General features: G+C 45.4%; 1 protein-coding gene across 1 annotated transcript in view; it reads right to left on the reverse strand.

Moving 5' to 3' along the window:
• The window catches only part of LOC135507189 (huntingtin-like), a 202,380-nt gene that overhangs the window by 84,091 nt on the left and 99,052 nt on the right, over positions 1–19,237 (reverse strand). Inside the window, 4 exon segments of the mRNA XM_064926776.1 lie at positions 13,094–13,273; positions 14,260–14,401; positions 14,986–15,121; positions 15,124–15,204. Of these exon segments, the coding sequence (XP_064782848.1) occupies positions 13,094–13,273; positions 14,260–14,401; positions 14,986–15,121; positions 15,124–15,204 (539 nt within the window).

Here is a 19,237-nt window from a genome sequence, read left to right on the forward strand (position 1 = left end):
TAGCCTGTATAAACTTCACTAACAGTAGAGAGGTGGTCACAGCGTGACTGTATAGCCTGTATGTGTACTAACAGTAGAGAGGTGGTCACAGCGTGACTGTATAGCCTGTATGTGTACTAACAGTAGAGAGGTGGTCACAGCGTGACTGTATAGCCTGTATGTGTACTAACAGTAGAGAGGTGGTCACAGCGTGACTGTATAGCCTGTATGTGTACTAACAGTAGAGAGGTGGTCACAGCGTGACTGTATAGCCTGTATGTGAACTAACAGTAGAGAGGTGGTCACAGCGTGACTGTATAGCCTGTATAAACAGTACTAACAGTAGAGAGGTGGTCACAGCGTGACTGTATAGCCTGTATGTGTACTAACAGTAGAGAGGTGGTCACAGCGTGACTGTATAGCCTGTATGTGTACTAACAGTAGAGAGGTGGTCACAGCGTGACTGTATAGCCTGTATGTGTACTAACAGTAGAGAGGCGGCCACAGCGTGACTGTATAGCCTGTATGTGTACTAACAGTAGAGAGGTGGTCACAGCGTGACTGTATAGCCTGTATGTGTACTAACAGTAGAGAGGTGGTCACAGTGTGACTGTATAGCCTGTATGTGTACTAACAGTAGAGAGGCGGCCACAGCGTGACTGTATAGCCTGTATGTGTACTAACAGTAGAGAGGTGGTCACAGCGTGACTGTATAGCCTGTATAAACAGTACTAACAGTAGAGAGGTGGTCACAGCGTGACTGTATAGCCTGTATGTGTACTAACAGTAGAGAGGTGGTCACAGCGTGACTGTATAGCCTGTATGTGTACTAACAGTAGAGAGGTGGTCACAGCGTGACTGTATAGCCTGTATAAACAGCACTAACAGTAGAGAGGTGGTCACAGCGTGACTGTATAGCCTGTATGTGTACTAACAGTAGAGAGGTGGTCACAGCGTGACTGTATAGCCTGTATGTGTACTAACAGTAGAGAGGTGGTCACAGAATGACAGTATAGCCTGTATGTGTACTAACAGTAGAGAGGTGGTCACAGCGTGACTGTATAGCCTGTATGTGTACTAACAGTAGAGAGGTGGTCACAGAATGACAGTATAGCCTGTATGTGTACTAACAGTAGAGAGGTGGTCACAGCGTGACTGTATAGCCTGCATGTGTACTAACAGTAGAGAGGTGGTCACAGCGTGACTGTATAGCCTGTATAAACAGTACTAACAGTAGAGAGGTGGTCACAGCGTGACTGTATAGCCTGTATGTGTACTAACAGTAGAGAGGTGTTCACAGCGTGACTGTATAGCCTGTATGTGTACTAACAGTAGAGAGGTGGTCACAGCGTGACTGTATAGCCTGTATGTGTACTAACAGTAGAGAGGTGGTCACAGCGTGACTGTATAGCCTGTATGTGTACTAACAGTAGAGAGGTGGTCACAGCGTGACTGTATAGCCTGTATGTGTACTAACAGTAGAGAGGTGGTCACAGCGTGACTGTATAGCCTGTATGTGTACTAACAGTAGAGAGGTGGTAACAGCGTGACTGTATAGCCTGTATGTGTACTAACAGTAGAGAGGTGGTCACAGCGTGACTGTATAGCCTGTATAAACAGTACTAACAGTAGAGAGGTGGTCACAGCGTGACTGTATAGCCTGTATAAACAGTACTAACAGTAGAGAGGTGGTCACAGTGTGACTGTATAGCCTGTATAAACAGTACTAACAGTAGAGAGGTGGTCACAGCGTGACTGTATAGCCTGTATGTGTACTAACAGTAGAGAGGTGGTCACAGCGTGACTGTATAGCCTGTATGTGTACTAACAGTAGAGAGGTGGTCACAGCGTGACTGTATAGCCTGTATGTGTACTAACAGTAGAGAGGTGGTCACAGCGTGACTTTATAGCCTGTATAAACAGTACAAACAGTAGAGAGGTGGTCACAGCGTGACTGTATAGCCTGTATGTGTACTAACAGTAGAGAGGTGGTCACAGCGTGACTGTATAGCCTGTATGTGTACTAACAGTAGAGAGGTTGTCACAGCGTGACTGTATAGCCTGTATAAACAGCACTAACAGTAAAGAGGTGGTCACAGCGTGACTGTATAGCCTGTATGTGTACTAACAGTAGAGAGGTGGTCACAGCGTGACTGTATAGCCTGTATAAACAGTACTAACAGTAGAGAGGTGGTCACAGCGTGACTGTATAGCCTGTATGTGTACTAACAGTAGAGAGGTGGTCACAGCGTGACTGTATAGCCTGTATAAACAGTACTAACAGTAGAGAGGTGGTCACAGCGTGACTGTATAGCCTGTATAAACAGTACTAACAGTAGAGAGGTGGTCACAGCGTGACTGTATAGCCTGTATGTGTACTAACAGTAGAGAGGTGGTCACAGCGTGACTGTATAGCCTGTATGTGTACTAACAGTAGAGAGGTGGTCACAGCGTGACTGTATAGCCTGTATAAACAGTACTAACAGTAGAGAGGTGGTCACAGCATGACTGTATAGCCTGTATGTGTACTAACAGTAGAGAGGTGGTCACAGTGTGACTGTATAGCCTGTATAAACAGTACTAACAGTAGAGAGGTGGTCACAGCGTGACTGTATAGCCTGTATAAACAGTACTAACAGTAGAGAGGTGGTCACAGTGTGACTGTATAGCCTGTATGTGTACAAAAAGTAGAGAGGTGGTCACAGTGTGACTGTATAGCCTGTATAAACAGTACTAACAGTAGAGAGGTGGTCACAGCGTGACTGTATAGCCTGTATGTGTACTAACAGTAGAGAGGTGGTCACAGCGTGACTGTATAGCCTGTATGTGTACTAACAGTAGAGAGGTGGTCACAGCGTGACTGTATAGCCTGTATGTGTACTAACAGTAGAGAGGTGGTCACAGCGTGACTGTATAGCCTGTATGTGTACTAACAGTAGAGAGGTGGTCACAGCGTGACTGTATAGCCTGTATGTGTACTAACAGTAGAGAGGTGGTCACAGCGTGACTGTATAGCCTGTATAAACAGTACTAACAGTAGAGAGGTGGTCACAGCGTGACTGTATAGCCTGTATGTGTACTAACAGTAGAGAGGTGGTCACAGCGTGACTGTATAGCCTGTATAAACAGTACTAACAGTAGAGAGGTTGTCACAGCGTGACTGTATAGCCTGTATGTGTACTAACAGTAGAGAGGTGGTCACAACGTGACTGTATAGCCTGTATGTGTACTAACAGTAGAGAGGTGGTCACAGCGTGACTGTATAGCCTGTATAAACAGTACTAACAGTAGAGAGGTGGTCACAGCGTGACTGTATAGCCTGTATGTGTACTAACAGTAGAGAGGTGGTCACAGCGTGACTGTATAGCCTGTATAAACAGCACTAACAGTAGAGAGGTGGTCACAGCGTGACTGTATAGCCTGTATGTGTACTAACAGTAGAGGTGGTCACAGCGTGACTGTATAGCCTGTATGTGTACTAACAGTAGAGAGGTGGTCACAGCGTGACTGTATAGCCTGTATGTGTACTAACAGTAGAGAGGTGGTCACAGCGTGACTGTATAGCCTGTATGTGTACTAACAGTAGAGAGGTGGTCACAGCGTGACTGTATAGCCTGTATGTGTACTAACAGTAGAGAGGTGGTCACAGCGTGACTGTATAGCCTGTATGTGTACTAACAGTAGAGAGGTGGTCACAGCGTGACTGTATAGCCTGTATAAACAGCACTAACAGTAGAGAGGTGGTCACAGCGTGACTGTATAGCCTGTATGTGTACTAACAGTAGAGAGGTGGTCACAGCGTGACTGTATAGCCTGTATGTGTACTAACAGTAGAGAGGTGGTCACAGCGTGACTGTATAGCCTGTATAAACAGTACTAACAGTAGAGAGGTGGTCACAGCGTGACTGTATAGCCTGTATAAACAGCACTAACAGTAGAGAGGTGGTCACAGCGTGACTGTATAGCCTGTATGTGTACTAACAGTAGAGAGGTGGTCACAGCGTGACTGTATAGCCTGTATGTGTACTAACAGTAGAGAGGTGGTCACAGCGTGACTGTATAGCCTGTATGTGTACTAACAGTAGAGAGGTGGTCACAGCGTGACTGTATAGCCTGTATGTGTACTAACAGTAGAGAGTGGTCACAGCGTGACTGTATAGCCTGTATGTGTACTAACAGTAGAGAGGTGGTCACAGCGTGACTGTATAGCCTGTATGTGTACTAACAGTAGAGAGGTGGTCACAGCGTGACTGTATAGCCTGTATGTGTACTAACAGTAGAGAGGTGGTCACAGCGTGACTGTATAGCCTGTATAAACAGCACTAACAGTAGAGAGGTGGTCACAGCGTGACTGTATAGCCTGTATGTGTACTAACAGTAGAGAGGTGGTCACAGCGTGACTGTATAGCCTGTATGTGTACTAACAGTAGAGAGGTGGTCACAGCGTGACTGTATAGCCTGTATGTGTACTAACAGTAGAGAGGTGGTCACAGCGTGACTGTATAGCCTGTATGTGTACTAACAGTAGAGAGGTGGTCACAGCGTGACTGTATAGCCTGTATGTGTACTAACAGTAGAGAGGTGGTTACAGCGTGACTGTATAGCCTGTATGTGTACTAACAGTAGAGAGGTGGTCACAGCGTGACTGTATAGCCTGTATGTGTACTAACAGTAGAGAGGTGGTCACAGCGTGACTGTATAGCCTGTATAAACAGTACTAACAGTAGAGAGGTGGTCACAGCGTGACTGTATAGCCTGTATGTGTACTAACAGTAGAGAGGTGGTCACAGCGTGACTGTATAGCCTGTATGTGTACTAACAGTAGAGGTGGTCACAGCGTGACTGTATAGCCTGTATGTGTACTAACAGTAGAGAGGTGGTCACAGCGTGACTGTATAGCCTGTATGTGTACTAACAGTAGAGAGGTGGTCACAGCGTGACTGTATAGCCTGTATGTGTACTAACAGTAGAGAGGTGGTCACAGCGTGACTGTATAGCCTGTATGTGTACTAACAGTAGAGAGGTGGTAACAGCGTGACTGTATAGCCTGTATGTGTACTAACAGTAGAGAGGTGGTCACAGCGTGACTGTATAGCCTGTATAAACAGTACTAACAGTAGAGAGGTGGTCACAGCGTGACTGTATAGCCTGTATAAACAGTACTAACAGTAGAGAGGTGGTCACAGTGTGACTGTATAGCCTGTATAAACAGTACTAACAGTAGAGAGGTGGTCACAGCGTGACTGTATAGCCTGTATGTGTACTAACAGTAGAGAGGTGGTCACAGCGTGACTGTATAGCCTGTATGTGTACTAACAGTAGAGAGGTGGTCACAGCGTGACTTTATAGCCTGTATAAACAGTACAAACAGTAGAGAGTGGTCACAGCGTGACTGTATAGCCTGTATGTGTACTAACAGTAGAGAGGTGGTCACAGCGTGACTGTATAGCCTGTATGTGTACTAACAGTAGAGAGGTTGTCACAGCGTGACTGTATAGCCTGTATAAACAGTACTAACAGTAGAGAGGTGGTCACAGCGTGACTGTATAGCCTGTATGTGTACTAACAGTAGAGAGGTGGTCACAGCGTGACTGTATAGCCTGTATAAACAGTACTAACAGTAGAGAGGTGGTCACAGCGTGACTGTATAGCCTGTATAAACAGTACTAACAGTAGAGAGGTGGTCACAGCGTGACTGTATAGCCTGTATGTGTACTAACAGTAGAGAGGTGGTCACAGCGTGATAGTATAGCCTGTATAAACAGTACTAACAGTAGAGAGGTGGTCACAGCGTGACTGTATAGCCTGTATGTGTACTAACAGTAGAGAGGTGGTCACAGTGTGACTGTATAGCCTGTATAAACAGTACTAACAGTAGAGAGGTGGTCACAGCGTGACTGTATAGCCTGTATAAACAGTACTAACAGTAGAGAGGTGGTCACAGTGTGACTGTATAGCCTGTATGTGTACAAAAAGTAGAGAGGTGGTCACAGTGTGACTGTATAGCCTGTATAAACAGTACTAACAGTAGAGAGGTGGTCACAGCGTGACTGTATAGCCTGTATGTGTACTAACAGTAGAGAGGTGGTCACAGCGTGACTGTATAGCCTGTATGTGTACTAACAGTAGAGAGGTGGTCACAGCGTGACTGTATAGCCTGTATGTGTACTAACAGTAGAGAGGTGGTCACAGCGTGACTGTATAGCCTGTATGTGTACTAACAGTAGAGAGGTGGTCACAGCGTGACTGTATAGCCTGTATGTGTACTAACAGTAGAGAGGTGGTCACAGCGTGACTTTATAGCCTGTATGTGTACTAACAGTAGAGAGGTGGTCACAGCATGACTGTATAGCCTGTATGTGTACTAACAGTAGAGAGGTGGTCACAGCGTGACTGTATAGCCTGTACAAAACAGTACTAACAGTAGAGAGGTGGTCACAGCGTGACTGTATAGCCTGTACAAAACAGTACTAACAGTAGAGAGGTGGTCACAGCGTGACTGTATAGCCTGTATGTGTACTAACAGTAGAGAGGTGGTCACAGCGTGACTGTATAGCCTGTATAAACAGTACTAACAGTAGAGAGGTGGTCACAGCGTGACTGTATAGCCTGTATAAACAGTACTAACAGTAGAGAGTGGTCACAGCGTGACTGTATAGCCTGTATGTGTACTAACAGTAGAGAGGTGGTCACAGCGTGACTGTATAGCCTGTATAAACAGTACTAACAGTAGAGAGGTGGTCACAGCGTGACTGTATAGCCTGTATGTGTACTAACAGTAGAGAGGTGGTCACAGCGTGACTGTATAGCCTGTATGTGTACTAACAGTAGAGAGGTGGTCACAGCGTGACTGTATAGCCTGTATGTGTACTAACAGTAGAGAGGTGGTCACAGCGTGACTGTATAGCCTGTATGTGTACTAACAGTAGAGAGGTGGTCACAGCGTGACTGTATAGCCTGTATGTGTACTAACAGTAGAGAGGTGGACACAGTGTGACTGTATAGCCTGTATGTGTACTAACAGTAGAGAGGTGGTCACAGTGTGACTGTATAGCCTGTATGTGTACTAACAGTAGAGAGGTGGTCACAACGTGACTGTATAGCCTGTATGTGTACTAACAGTAGAGAGGTGGTCACAGTGTGACTGTATAGCCTGTATGTGTACTAACAGTAGAGATGTGGTCACAACGTGACTGTATAGCCTGTATGTGTACTAACAGTAGAGAGGTGGTCACAGCGTGACTGTATAGCCTGTATAAACAGTACTAACAGTAGAGAGGTGGTCACAGCGTGACTGTATAGCCTGTATGTGTACTAACAGTAGAGAGGTGGTCACAGCGTGACTGTATAGCCTGTATAAACAGCACTAACAGTAGAGAGGTGGTCACAGCGTGACTGTATAGCCTGTATGTGTACTAACAGTAGAGAGGTGGTCACAGCGTGACTGTATAGCCTGTATGTGTACTAACAGTAGAGAGGTGGTCACAGCGTGACTGTATAGCCTGTATGTGTACTAACAGTAGAGAGGCGGCCACAGCGTGACTGTATAGCCTGTATAAACAGCACTAACAGTAGAGAGGTGGTCACAGCGTGACTGTATAGCCTGTATGTGTACTAACAGTAGAGAGGTGGTCACAGCGTGACTGTATAGCCTGTATGTGTACTAACAGTAGAGAGGTGGTCACAGCGTGACTGTATAGCCTGTATGTGTACTAACAGTAGAGAGGTGGTCACAGCGTGACTGTATAGCCTGTATAAACAGTACTAACAGTAGAGAGGTGGTCACAGCGTGACTGTATAGCCTGTATGTGTACGAACAGTAGAGAGGTGGTCACAGTGTGCCTGTATAGCCTGTATAAACAGTACTAACAGTAGAGAGGTGGTCACAGCGTGACTGTATAGCCTGTATAAACAGCACTAACAGTAGAGAGGTGGTCACAGCGTGACTGTATAGCCTGTATGTGTACTAACAGTAGAGAGGTGGTCACAGCGTGACTGTATAGCCTGTATAAACAGTACTAACAGTAGAGAGGTGGTCACAGCGTGACTGTATAGCCTGTATAAACAGCACTAACAGTAGAGAGGTGGTCACAGCGTGACTGTATAGCCTGTATGTGTACTAACAGTAGAGAGGTGGTCACAGCGTGACTGTATAGCCTGTATGTGTACTAACAGTAGAGAGGTGGTCACAGCGTGACTGTATAGCCTGTATGTGTACTAACAGTAGAGAGGTGGTCACAGCGTGACTGTATAGCCTGTATGTGTACTAACAGTAGAGAGGCGGCCACAGCGTGACTGTATAGCCTGTATGTGTACTAACAGTAGAGAGGTGGTCACAGCGTGACTGTATAGCCTGTATGTGTACTAACAGTAGAGAGGTGGTCACAGTGTGACTGTATAGCCTGTATGTGTACTAACAGTAGAGAGGCGGCCACAGCGTGACTGTATAGCCTGTATGTGTACTAACAGTAGAGAGGTGGTCACAGCGTGACTGTATAGCCTGTATGTGTACTAACAGTAGAGAGGTGGTCACAGCGTGACTGTATAGCCTGTATAAACAGTACTAACAGTAGAGAGGTGGTCACAGCGTGACTGTATAGCCTGTATGTGTACTAACAGTAGAGAGGTGGTCACAGCGTGACTGTATAGCCTGTATGTGTACTAACAGTAGAGAGGTGGTCACAGCGTGACTGTATAGCCTGTATAAACAGCACTAACAGTAGAGAGGTGGTCACAGCGTGACTGTATAGCCTGTATGTGTACTAACAGTAGAGAGGTGGTCACAGCGTGACTGTATAGCCTGTATGTGTACTAACAGTAGAGAGGTGGTCACAGCGTGACTGTATAGCCTGTATGTGTACTAACAGTAGAGAGGTGGTCACAGCGTGACTGTATAGCCTGTATGTGTACTAACAGTAGAGAGGTGGTTACAGCGTGACTGTATAGCCTGTATGTGTACTAACAGTAGAGAGGTGGTCACAGCGTGACTGTATAGCCTGTATGTGTACTAACAGTAGAGAGGTGGTCACAGCGTGACTGTATAGCCTGTATGTGTACTAACAGTAGAGAGGTGGTCACAGCGTGACTGTATAGCCTGTATAAACAGTACTAACAGTAGAGAGGTGGTCACAGCGTGACTGTATAGCCTGTATGTGTACTAACAGTAGAGAGGTGGTCACAGCGTGACTGTATAGCCTGTATAAACAGTACTAACAGTAGAGAGGTGGTCACAGCGTGACTGTATAGCCTGTATAAACAGTACTAACAGTAGAGAGGTGGTCACAGCGTGACTGTATAGCCTGTATGTGTACTAACAGTAGAGAGGTGGTCACAGCGTGACTGTATAGCCTGTATAAACAGTACTAACAGTAGAGAGGTGGTCACAGTGTGACTGTATAGCCTGTATAAACAGTACTAACAGTAGAGAGGTGGTCACAGCGTGACTGTATAGCCTGTATGTGTACTAACAGTAGAGAGGTGGTCACAGTGTGACTGTATATGTGTACCTGTATGTGTACTAACAGTAGAGAGGCGGCCACAGCGTGACTGTATAGCCTGTATGTGTACTAACAGTAGAGAGGTGGTCACAGCGTGACTGTATAGCCTGTATAAACAGTACTAACAGTAGAGAGGTGGTCACAGCGTGACTGTATAGCCTGTATGTGTACTAACAGTAGAGAGGTGGTCACAGCGTGACTGTATAGCCTGTATAAACAGTACTAACAGTAGAGAGGTGGTCACAGCGTGACTGTATAGCCTGTATGTGTACTAACAGTAGAGAGGTGGTCACAGCGTGACTGTATAGCCTGTATAAACAGTACTAACAGTAGAGAGGTGGTCACAGCGTGACTGTATAGCCTGTATGTGTACTAACAGTAGAGAGGTGGTCACAGTGTGACTGTATAGCCTGTATGTGTACTAACAGTAGAGAGGTGGTCACAGCGTGACTGTATAGCCTGTATGTGTACTAACAGTAGAGAGGTGGTCACAGCGTGACTGTATAGCCTGTATGTGTACTAACAGTAGAGAGGTGGTCACAGCGTGACTGTATAGCCTGTATGTGTACTAACAGTAGAGAGGTGGTCACAGTATGACTGTATAGCCTGTATGTGTACTAACAGTAGAGAGGTTGTCACAGCGTGACTGTATAGCCTGTATGTGTACTAACAGTAGAGAGGTGGTCACAGCGTGACTGTATAGCCTGTATAAACAGTACTAACAGTAGAGAGGTGGTCACAGCGTGACTGTATAGCCTGTATGTGTACTAACAGTAGAGAGGTTGTCACAGCGTGACTGTATAGCCTGTATGTGTACTAACAGTAGAGAGGTGGTCACAGCGTGACTGTATAGCCTGTATAAACAGTACTAACAGTAGAGAGGTGGTCACAGCGTGACTGTATAGCCTGTATGTGTACTAACAGTAGAGAGGTGGTCACAGCGTGACTGTATAGCCTGTATGTGTACTAACAGTAGAGAGGTGGTCACAGTGTGACTGTATAGCCTGTATAAACAGTACTAACAGTAGAGAGGTGGTCACAGCGTGACTGTATAGCCTGTATGTGTACTAACAGTAGAGAGGTGGTCACAGCGTGACTGTATAGCCTGTATAAACAGTACTAACAGTAGAGAGGTGGTCACAGCGTGACTGTATAGCCTGTATGTGTACTAACAGTAGAGAGGTGGTCACAGCGTGACTGTATAGCCTGTATGTGTACTAACAGTAGAGAGGTGGTCACAGCGTGACAGTATAGCCTGTATGTGTACTAACAGTAGAGAGGTGGTCACAGCGTGACTGTATAGCCTGTATAAACAGTACTAACAGTAGAGAGGTGGTCACAGCGTGACTGTATAGCCTGTATAAACAGTACTAACAGTAGAGAGGTGGTCACAGCGTGACTGTATAGCCTGTATGTGTACTAACAGTAGAGAGGTGGTCACAGCGTGACTGTATAGCCTGTATGTGTACTAACAGTAGAGAGGTGGTCACAGCGTGACTGTATAGCCTGTATAAACAGTACTAACAGTAGAGAGGTGGTCACAGCGTGACTGTATAGCCTGTATGTGTACTAACAGTAGAGAGGTGGTCACAGCGTGACTGTATAGCCTGTATGTGTACTAACAGTAGAGAGGTGGTCACAGCGTGACTGTATAGCCTGTATGTGTACTAACAGTAGAGAGGTTGTCACAGTGTGACTGTATAGCCTGTATGTGTACTAACAGTAGAGAGGTGGTCACAGTGTGACTGTATAGCCTGTATAAACAGTACTAACAGTAGAGAGGTGGTCACAGCGTGACTGTATAGCCTGTATAAACAGTACTAACAGTAGAGAGGTGGTCACAGCGTGACTGTATAGCCTGTATAAACAGTACTAACAGTAGAGAGGTGGTCACAGCGTGACTGTATAGCCTGTATGTGTACTAACAGTAGAGAGGTGGTCACAGCGTGACTGTATAGCCTGTATGTGTACTAACAGTAGAGAGGTTGTCACAGCGTGACTGTATAGCCTGTATAAACAGTACTAAAAGTAGAGAGGTGGTCACAGCGTGACTGTATAGCCTGTATAAACAGTACTAACAGTAGAGAGGTGGTCACAGCGTGACTGTATAGCCTGTATGTGTACTAACAGTAGAGAGGTGGTCACAGCGTGACTGTATAGCCTGTATGTGTACTAACAGTAGAGAGGTGGTCACAGCGTGACTGTATAGCCTGTATGTGTACTAACAGTAGAGAGGTGGTCACAGTGTGACTGTATAGCCTGTATGTGTACTAACAGTAGAGAGGTGGTCACAGCGTGACTGTATAGCCTGTATGTGTACTAACAGTAGAGAGGTGGTCACAGCGTGACTGTATAGCCTGTATGTGTACTAACAGTAGAGAGGTGGTCACAGCGTGACTGTATAGCCTGTATGTGTACTAACAGTAGAGAGGTGGTCACAGTGTGACTGTATAGCCTGTATGTGTACTAACAGTAGAGAGGTGGTCACAGCGTGACTGTATAGCCTGTATGTGTACTAACAGTAGAGAGGTGGACACAGCGTGACTGTATAGCCTGTATGTGTACTAACAGTAGAGAGGTGGTCACAGTGTGACTGTATAGCCTGTATAAACAGTACTAACAGTAGAGAGGTGGTCACAGTGTGACTGTATAGCCTGTATGTGTACTAACAGTAGAGAGGTGGTCACAGCGTGACTGTATAGCCTGTATGTGTACTAACAGTAGAGAGGTGGTCACAGCGTGACTGTATAGCCTGTATGTGTACTAACAGTAGAGAGGTGGTCACAGTGTGACTGTATAGCCTGTATGTGTACTAACAGTAGAGAGGTGGTCACAGCGTGACTGTATAGCCTGTATGTGTACTAACAGTAGAGAGGTGGTCACAGCGTGACTGTATAGCCTGTATAAACAGTACTAACAGTAGAGAGGTGGTCACAGCGTGACTGTATAGCCTGTATGTGTACTAACAGTAGAGAGGTGGTCACAGCGTGACTGTATAGCCTGTATGTGTACTAACAGTAGAGAGGTGGTCACAGTGTGACTGTATAGCCTGTATAAACAGTACTAACAGTAGAGAGGTGGTCACAGCGTGACTGTATAGCCTGTATAAACAGTACTAACAGTAGAGAGGTGGTCACAGCGTGACTGTATAGCCTGTATGTGTACTAACAGTAGAGAGGTGGTCACAGTGTGACTGTATAGCCTGTATGTGTACTAACAGTAGAGAGGTGGTCACAGCGTGACTGTATAGCCTGTATAAACAGTACTAACAGTAGAGGTGGTCACAGCGTGACTGTATAGCCTGTATGTGTACTAACAGTAGAGAGGTGGTCACAGCGTGACTGTATAGCCTGTATGTGTACTAACAGTAGAGAGGTGGTCACAGCGTGACTGTATAGCCTGTATAAACAGTACTAACAGTAGAGAGGTGGTCACAGCGTGACTGTATAGCCTGTATGTGTACTAACAGTAGAGAGGTGGTCACAGCGTGACTGTATAGCCTGTATAAACAGTACTAACAGTAGAGAGGTGGTCACAGCGTGACTGTATAGCCTGTATGTGTACTAACAGTAGAGAGGTGGTCACAGCGTGACTGTATAGCCTGTATGTGTACTAACAGTAGAGAGGTGGTCACAGCGTGACTGTATAGCCTGTATGAACAGTCCGGAGGCGGCCGAGTTGCGGTGCACTGCACTGATGAAGTCCTGCACCGGAGGCTCATGGGAAAGGTCGATGAGGTCACGGACGTGGTTGACGATCAGCCAGGTCAGGTGCTCCGAGTCGTGCAGGTTCTGACACTACAGAGGGAGAGAGGAGGATTGTGGGTGAGAGAAGGCAGTCAAGTGGAACATTCGGGAAAGGTAGAAGAAAAACAAAAGAGACACAGCAGTTATAATGCTTAATAGCTCCCCTGTTATAACGCTCTATAATGCTTCATAGGAACCTGTAGTCTCACCACGTAGTCACAGAAGAGAATGAGTCCTCCCCTGTTATAATGCTCTATAATGCTTCATAGGGACCTATAGTTTCACCACGTAGTCACAGAAGAGAATGAGTCCTCCCCTGTTATAACGCTCTATAATGCTTCATAGGAACCTGTAGTCTCACCACTTAGTCACAGAAGGGAATGAGTCCTCCCCTGTTATAACGCTCTATAATGCTTCATAGGAACCTATAGTCTCACCACGTAGTCACAGAGGAGAATGAGTCCTCCCCTGTTATACTGCTCTATAATGCTTCATAGGGACCTATAGTCTCACCACGTAGTCACAGAAGAGAATGAGTCATTCCCTTGTTATAATGCTCTATAATGCTTCATAGGAACCTATAGTCTCACCACGTAGTCACAGAAGAGAATGAGTCCTCCCCTGTTATAATGCTCTATAATGCTTCATAGGGAGCTATAGTCTCACCACGTAGTCACAGAAGAGAATGAGTCATCCCCTTGTTATAATGCTTCATAGGAACCTATAGTCTCACCACGTAGTCACAGAAGAGAATGAGTCCTCCCCTGTTATAATGCTCTATAATGCTTCATAGGGACCTATAGTCTCACCACGTAGTCACAGAAGAGAATGAGTCCTCCCCTGTTATAATGCTCTATAATGCTTCATAGGGACATATAGTCTCACCACGTAGTCACAGAAGAGAATGAGTCCTCCCCTGTTATAATGCTCTATAATGCTTCATAGGAACCTATAGTCTCACCACGTAGTCACAGAAGAAAATGAGTCCTCCCCTGTTATAATGCTCTATAATGCTTCATAGGGACCAATAGTCTCACCACGTAGTCACAGAAGAGAATGAGTCCTCCCCTGCGTACGATCTCTCTGTTACACATGGCCAGCCTGGCCTCTGGTCTCTCCTCCTCCACCCCTCCTGATGAATGAGGGCTCAGCAGCTTGGTACAGGACAGACTCTGTCTCCTAGAGAGGGAGGTGGAGGGAGAGTCAAAGCATTTAGGATTTGGTGTCGTCCAGAGAGACAGAGAGACAGAGAGAGAGAGAGAGAGAGAGAGAGAGAGAGAGAGAGAGAGAGACAGAGAGACGGATAGACAGAGAGAGAGTCAGAGAGAGAGAGAGTCAGAGAGAGAGAGAGAGACAGAGAGAGAGAGTCAGAGAGAGAGTCAGAGAGAGAGAGAGAGACAGAGAGAGAGAGAAAGATAGACCTACCTGGGTGTCTGGTGTACCTCAGCGAGAGAGAGACCTACCTGGGTGTCTGGTGTACCTCAGAGAGAGAGAGACCTACCTGGGTGTCTGGTGTACCTCAGCGAGAGAGAGACCTACCTGGGTGTCTGGTGTACCTCAGAGAGAGAGAGACCTACCTGGGTGTCTGGTGTACCTCAGCGAGAGAGAGACCTACCTGGGTGTCTGGTGTACCTCAGAGAGAGAGACCTACCTGGGTGTCTGGTGGACCTCAGAGAGAGAGAGACCTACCTGGGTGTCTGGTGGACCTCAGAGAGAGAGACCTACCTGGGTGTCTGGTGGACCTCAGAGAGAGAGAGACCTACCTGGGTGTCTGGTGGACCTCTGTCCACCAGCTGTAGTTGGTGTAGTTGATGATGAGGAGGACTTGGCACCAGAGTAGAACCAGAGAGGGGTGTGTGGTCACCAGGCAGCCCACCATGGCATTAAGACCCTCTAGGGGTAGAAGACACCTGGACCTGCACCCAGAACAGCCTCACCCTTCAGGAGACGAGTGGCTGCTGCCGTGATCCTACGGAACATGCCTGGAGAGAGAGGGGAGGGATGGGAGAGAGAGGGATGAGCGAGAGGGGGGAGGGATGGGAGAGAGAGAGAGGGATGAGAGAGAGGGGGGAGGGATGGGAGAGAGAGAGAGAGAGAGAGAGGGGGGGAGGGATGGGAGAGAGAGGGGGGGGGATGGGAGAGAGAGAGGGGGGGATGGGAGAGAGAGAGAGGATGGGAAAAGAGAGAGGGGGGCATGGGCGAGAGAGAGAGAGGGGATGGGAAAGAGAGAGAGGGGCATGGGCGAGAGAGAGAGGGGGGGTGGGCGAGAGAGAGGGGGGTGGGAGAGAGAGAGGGGGGATGGGAGAGAGAGAGGGGGGATGGGAGAGAGAGAGGGGGGATGGGAGAGAGAGAGGGGGGGATGGGAGAGAGAGAGGGGGGGGATGGGAGAGAGAGTAAATGTCTAAATGTGAGTGTGTGTATATAGTGTGTATATATAAATGTGTGTGTATAGTGTGTATATATAAATGTGTGTGTATAGTGTGTATATATATATATGTGTGTGTATAGTGTGTATATATGTGTGTGTATAGTGTGTATATATGTGTGTGTGTAGTGTGTATAGTGTGTATATATGTGTGTGTATAGTGTGTATATATAAATGTGTGTATAGTGTGTATATATAAATGTGTGTATAGTGTGTATATATGTGTGTGTGTATATATATGTGTGTGTGTATAGTGTGTATATATGTGTGTGTGTATAGTGTGTATATATGTGTGGGTGTATAGTGTGTATATATAAATGTGTGTATAGTGTGTATATATAAATGTGTGTATAGTGTGTATATATGTGTGTGTTTGTGTATAGTGTGTATATATGTGTGTGTGTATAGTGTGTATATATGTGTGGGTGTATAGTGTGTATAGTGTAAAACAGAGATGCTTGTTCTAGGTCCCAAGAAACAAAGAGATCTTCTGTTGAATCTGACAATTAATCTTAATGGTTGTACAGTCATCTCAAATAAAACTGTGAAGGACCTCGGCGTTACTCTGGACCCTGATCTCTCTTTTGAAGAACATATCAAGACCATTTCAAGGACAGCTTTTTTCCATCTACGTAACATTGCAAAAATCAGAAACTTTCTGTCCAAAAATGATGCAGAAAAATTAATCCATGCTTTTGTCACTTCTAGGTTAGACTACTGCAATGCTCTACTTTCCGGCTACCCGGATAAAGCACTAAATAAACTTCAGTTAGTGCTAAATACGGCTGCTAGAATCCTGACTAGAACCAAAAAATTTGATCATATTACTCCAGTGCTAGCCTCCCTACACTGGCTTCCTGTCAAAGCAAGGGCTGATTTCAAGGTTTTACTGCTAACCTACAAAGCATTGCATGGGCTTGCTCCTACCTATCTCTCTGATTTGGTCCTGCCGTACATACCTACACGTACGCTACGGTCACAAGACGCAGGCCTCCTAATTGTCCCTAGAATTTCTAAGCAAACAGCTGGAGGCAGGGCTTTCTCCTATAGAGCTCCATTTTTATGGAACGGTCTGCCTACCCATGTCAGAGACGCAAACTCGGTCTCAACCTTTAAGTCTTTACTGAAGACTCATCTCTTCAGTGGGTCATATGATTGAGTGTAGTCTGGCCCAGGAGTGGGAAGGTGAACGGAAAGGCTCTGGAGCAACGAACCACCCTTGCTGTCTCTGCCTGGCCGGTTCCCCTCTTTCCACTGGGATTCTCTGCCTCTAACCCTATTACAGGGGCTGAGTCACTGGCTTGCTGGGGCTCTCTCATGCCGTCCCTGAGGGGGTGCGTCACCTGAGTGGGTTGATTCACTGATGTGGTCATCCTGTCTGGGTTGGCGCCCCCCCCCCCCTTGGGTTGTGCCGTGGCGGAGATCTTTGCGGGCTATACTCAGCTTTGTCTCAGGATGGTAAGTTGGTGGTTGAAGATATCCCTCCAGTGGTGTGGGGGCTGTGCTTTGGCATAGTGGGTGGGGTTATATCCTTCCTGTTTGGCCCTGTCCGGGGTGTCCTCGGGTGGGGCCACAGTGTCTCCTGACCCCTCCTGTCTCAGCCTTCAGTATTTATGCTGCAGTAGTTTATGTGTCGGGGGGCTGGGGTCAGTTTGTTATATCTGGAGTACTTCTCCTGTCCAATTCGGTGTCCTGTGTGAATCTAAGTGTGCGTTCTCTAATTCTCTCCTTCTCTCTCTCGGAGGACCTGAGCCCTAGGACCATGCCCCAGGACTACCTGACATGATGACTCCTTGCTGTCCCCAGTCCACCTGGCCGTGCTGCTGCTCCAGTTTCAACTGAACCGCGGCCCTAGGACCATGCCCCAGGACTACTTGACATGATGACTCCTTGCTGTCCCCAGTCCACCTGGCCGTGCTGCTGCTCCAGTTTCAACTGTTCTGCCTTATTATTATTCGACCATGCTGGTCATTTATGAACATTTGAACATCTTGGCCATGTTCTGTTATAATCTCTACCCGGCACAGCCAGAAGAGGACTGGCCACCCCACATAGCCTGGTTCCTCTCTAGGTTTCTTCCTAGGTTTTGGCTTTTCTAGGGAGTTTTTCCTAGCCACCGTGTTTCTACACCTGCATTGCTTGCTGTTTGGGGTTTTAGGCTGGGTTTCTGTACAGCACTTTGAGATATCAGCTGATGTACGAAGGGCTATATAAATAAATTTGATTTGATTTGATTTGATTTGATTTTGTATATATGTGTGTGTGTAGTGTGTATAGTGTGTATATATAAATGTGTGTATAGTGTGTATATATGTGTGTGTGTATAGTGTGTATAGTGTGTATATATAAATGTGTGTATAGTGTGTATATATGTGTGTGTGTATAGTGTGTATAGTGTGTATATATAAATGTGTGAATAGTGTGTATATATGTGTGTGTGTATAGTGTGTATATATGTGTGTGTATAGTGTGTATATATAAATGTGTGTGTATAGTGTGTATATATGTGTGTGTGTGTATAGTGTGTATATATGTGTGTGTGTATAGTGTGTATATATGTGTGGGTGTATAGTGTGTATAGTGTGTATATATAAATGTGTGTGTATAGTGTGTATATATATATATGTGTGTGTATAGTGTGTATATATGTGTGTGTGTATAGTGTGTATACATAAGTGTGTGTGTATAGTGTGTATAGTGTGTATATATAAATGTGTGTATAGTGTGTATATATGTGTGTGTATAGTGTGTATAGTGTGTATATATAAATGTGTGTATAGTGTGTATATATGTGTGTGTGTATAGTGTGTATATATAAATGTGTGAATAGTGTGTATATATGTGTGTGTGTGTATAGTGTGTATATATGTGTGTGTGTGTATAGTGTGTATATATGTGTGTGTGTGTATAGTGTGTATATATGTGTGTGTATAGTGTGTATATATAAATGTGTGTATAGTGTGTATATATGTGTGTGTATAGTGTGTATATATGTGTGTGTATAGTGTGTATATATAAATGTGTGTGTATAGTGTGTATATATGTGTGTGTGTGTGTATAGTGTGTATATATGTGTGTGTGTATAGTGTGTATATATGTGTGGGTGTATAGTGTGTATAGTGTGTATATATAAGTGTGTGTGTATAGTGTGTATAGTGATTATATATAAATGTGTGTATAGTGTGTATATATGTGTGTGTGTATAGTGTGTATATATAAATGTGTGTATAGTGTGTATATATGTGTGTGTATAGTGTGTATAGTGTGTATATATAAATGTGTGAATAGTGTGTATATATGTGTGTGTGTGTATATATGTGTGTGTATAGTGTGTATATATAAATGTGTGTATAGTGTGTATATATGTGTGTGTGTATAGTGTGTATATATGTGTGTGTATAGTGTGTATATATAAATGTGTGTATAGTGTGTATATATATGTGTGTGTGTGTGTATAGTGTGTATAGTGTGTATATATAAATGTGTGAATAGTGTGTATAGATGAGTGTGGGTATAGTGTGTATATATGTGTGTGTGTATAGTGTGTATAGTGTGTATATATAAATGTGTGTGTATAGTGTGTATATATA

Source organism: Oncorhynchus masou, chromosome 20, assembly GCF_036934945.1.
Source record: "Oncorhynchus masou masou isolate Uvic2021 chromosome 20, UVic_Omas_1.1, whole genome shotgun sequence".
NCBI lineage: Eukaryota > Metazoa > Chordata > Actinopteri > Salmoniformes > Salmonidae > Oncorhynchus > Oncorhynchus masou.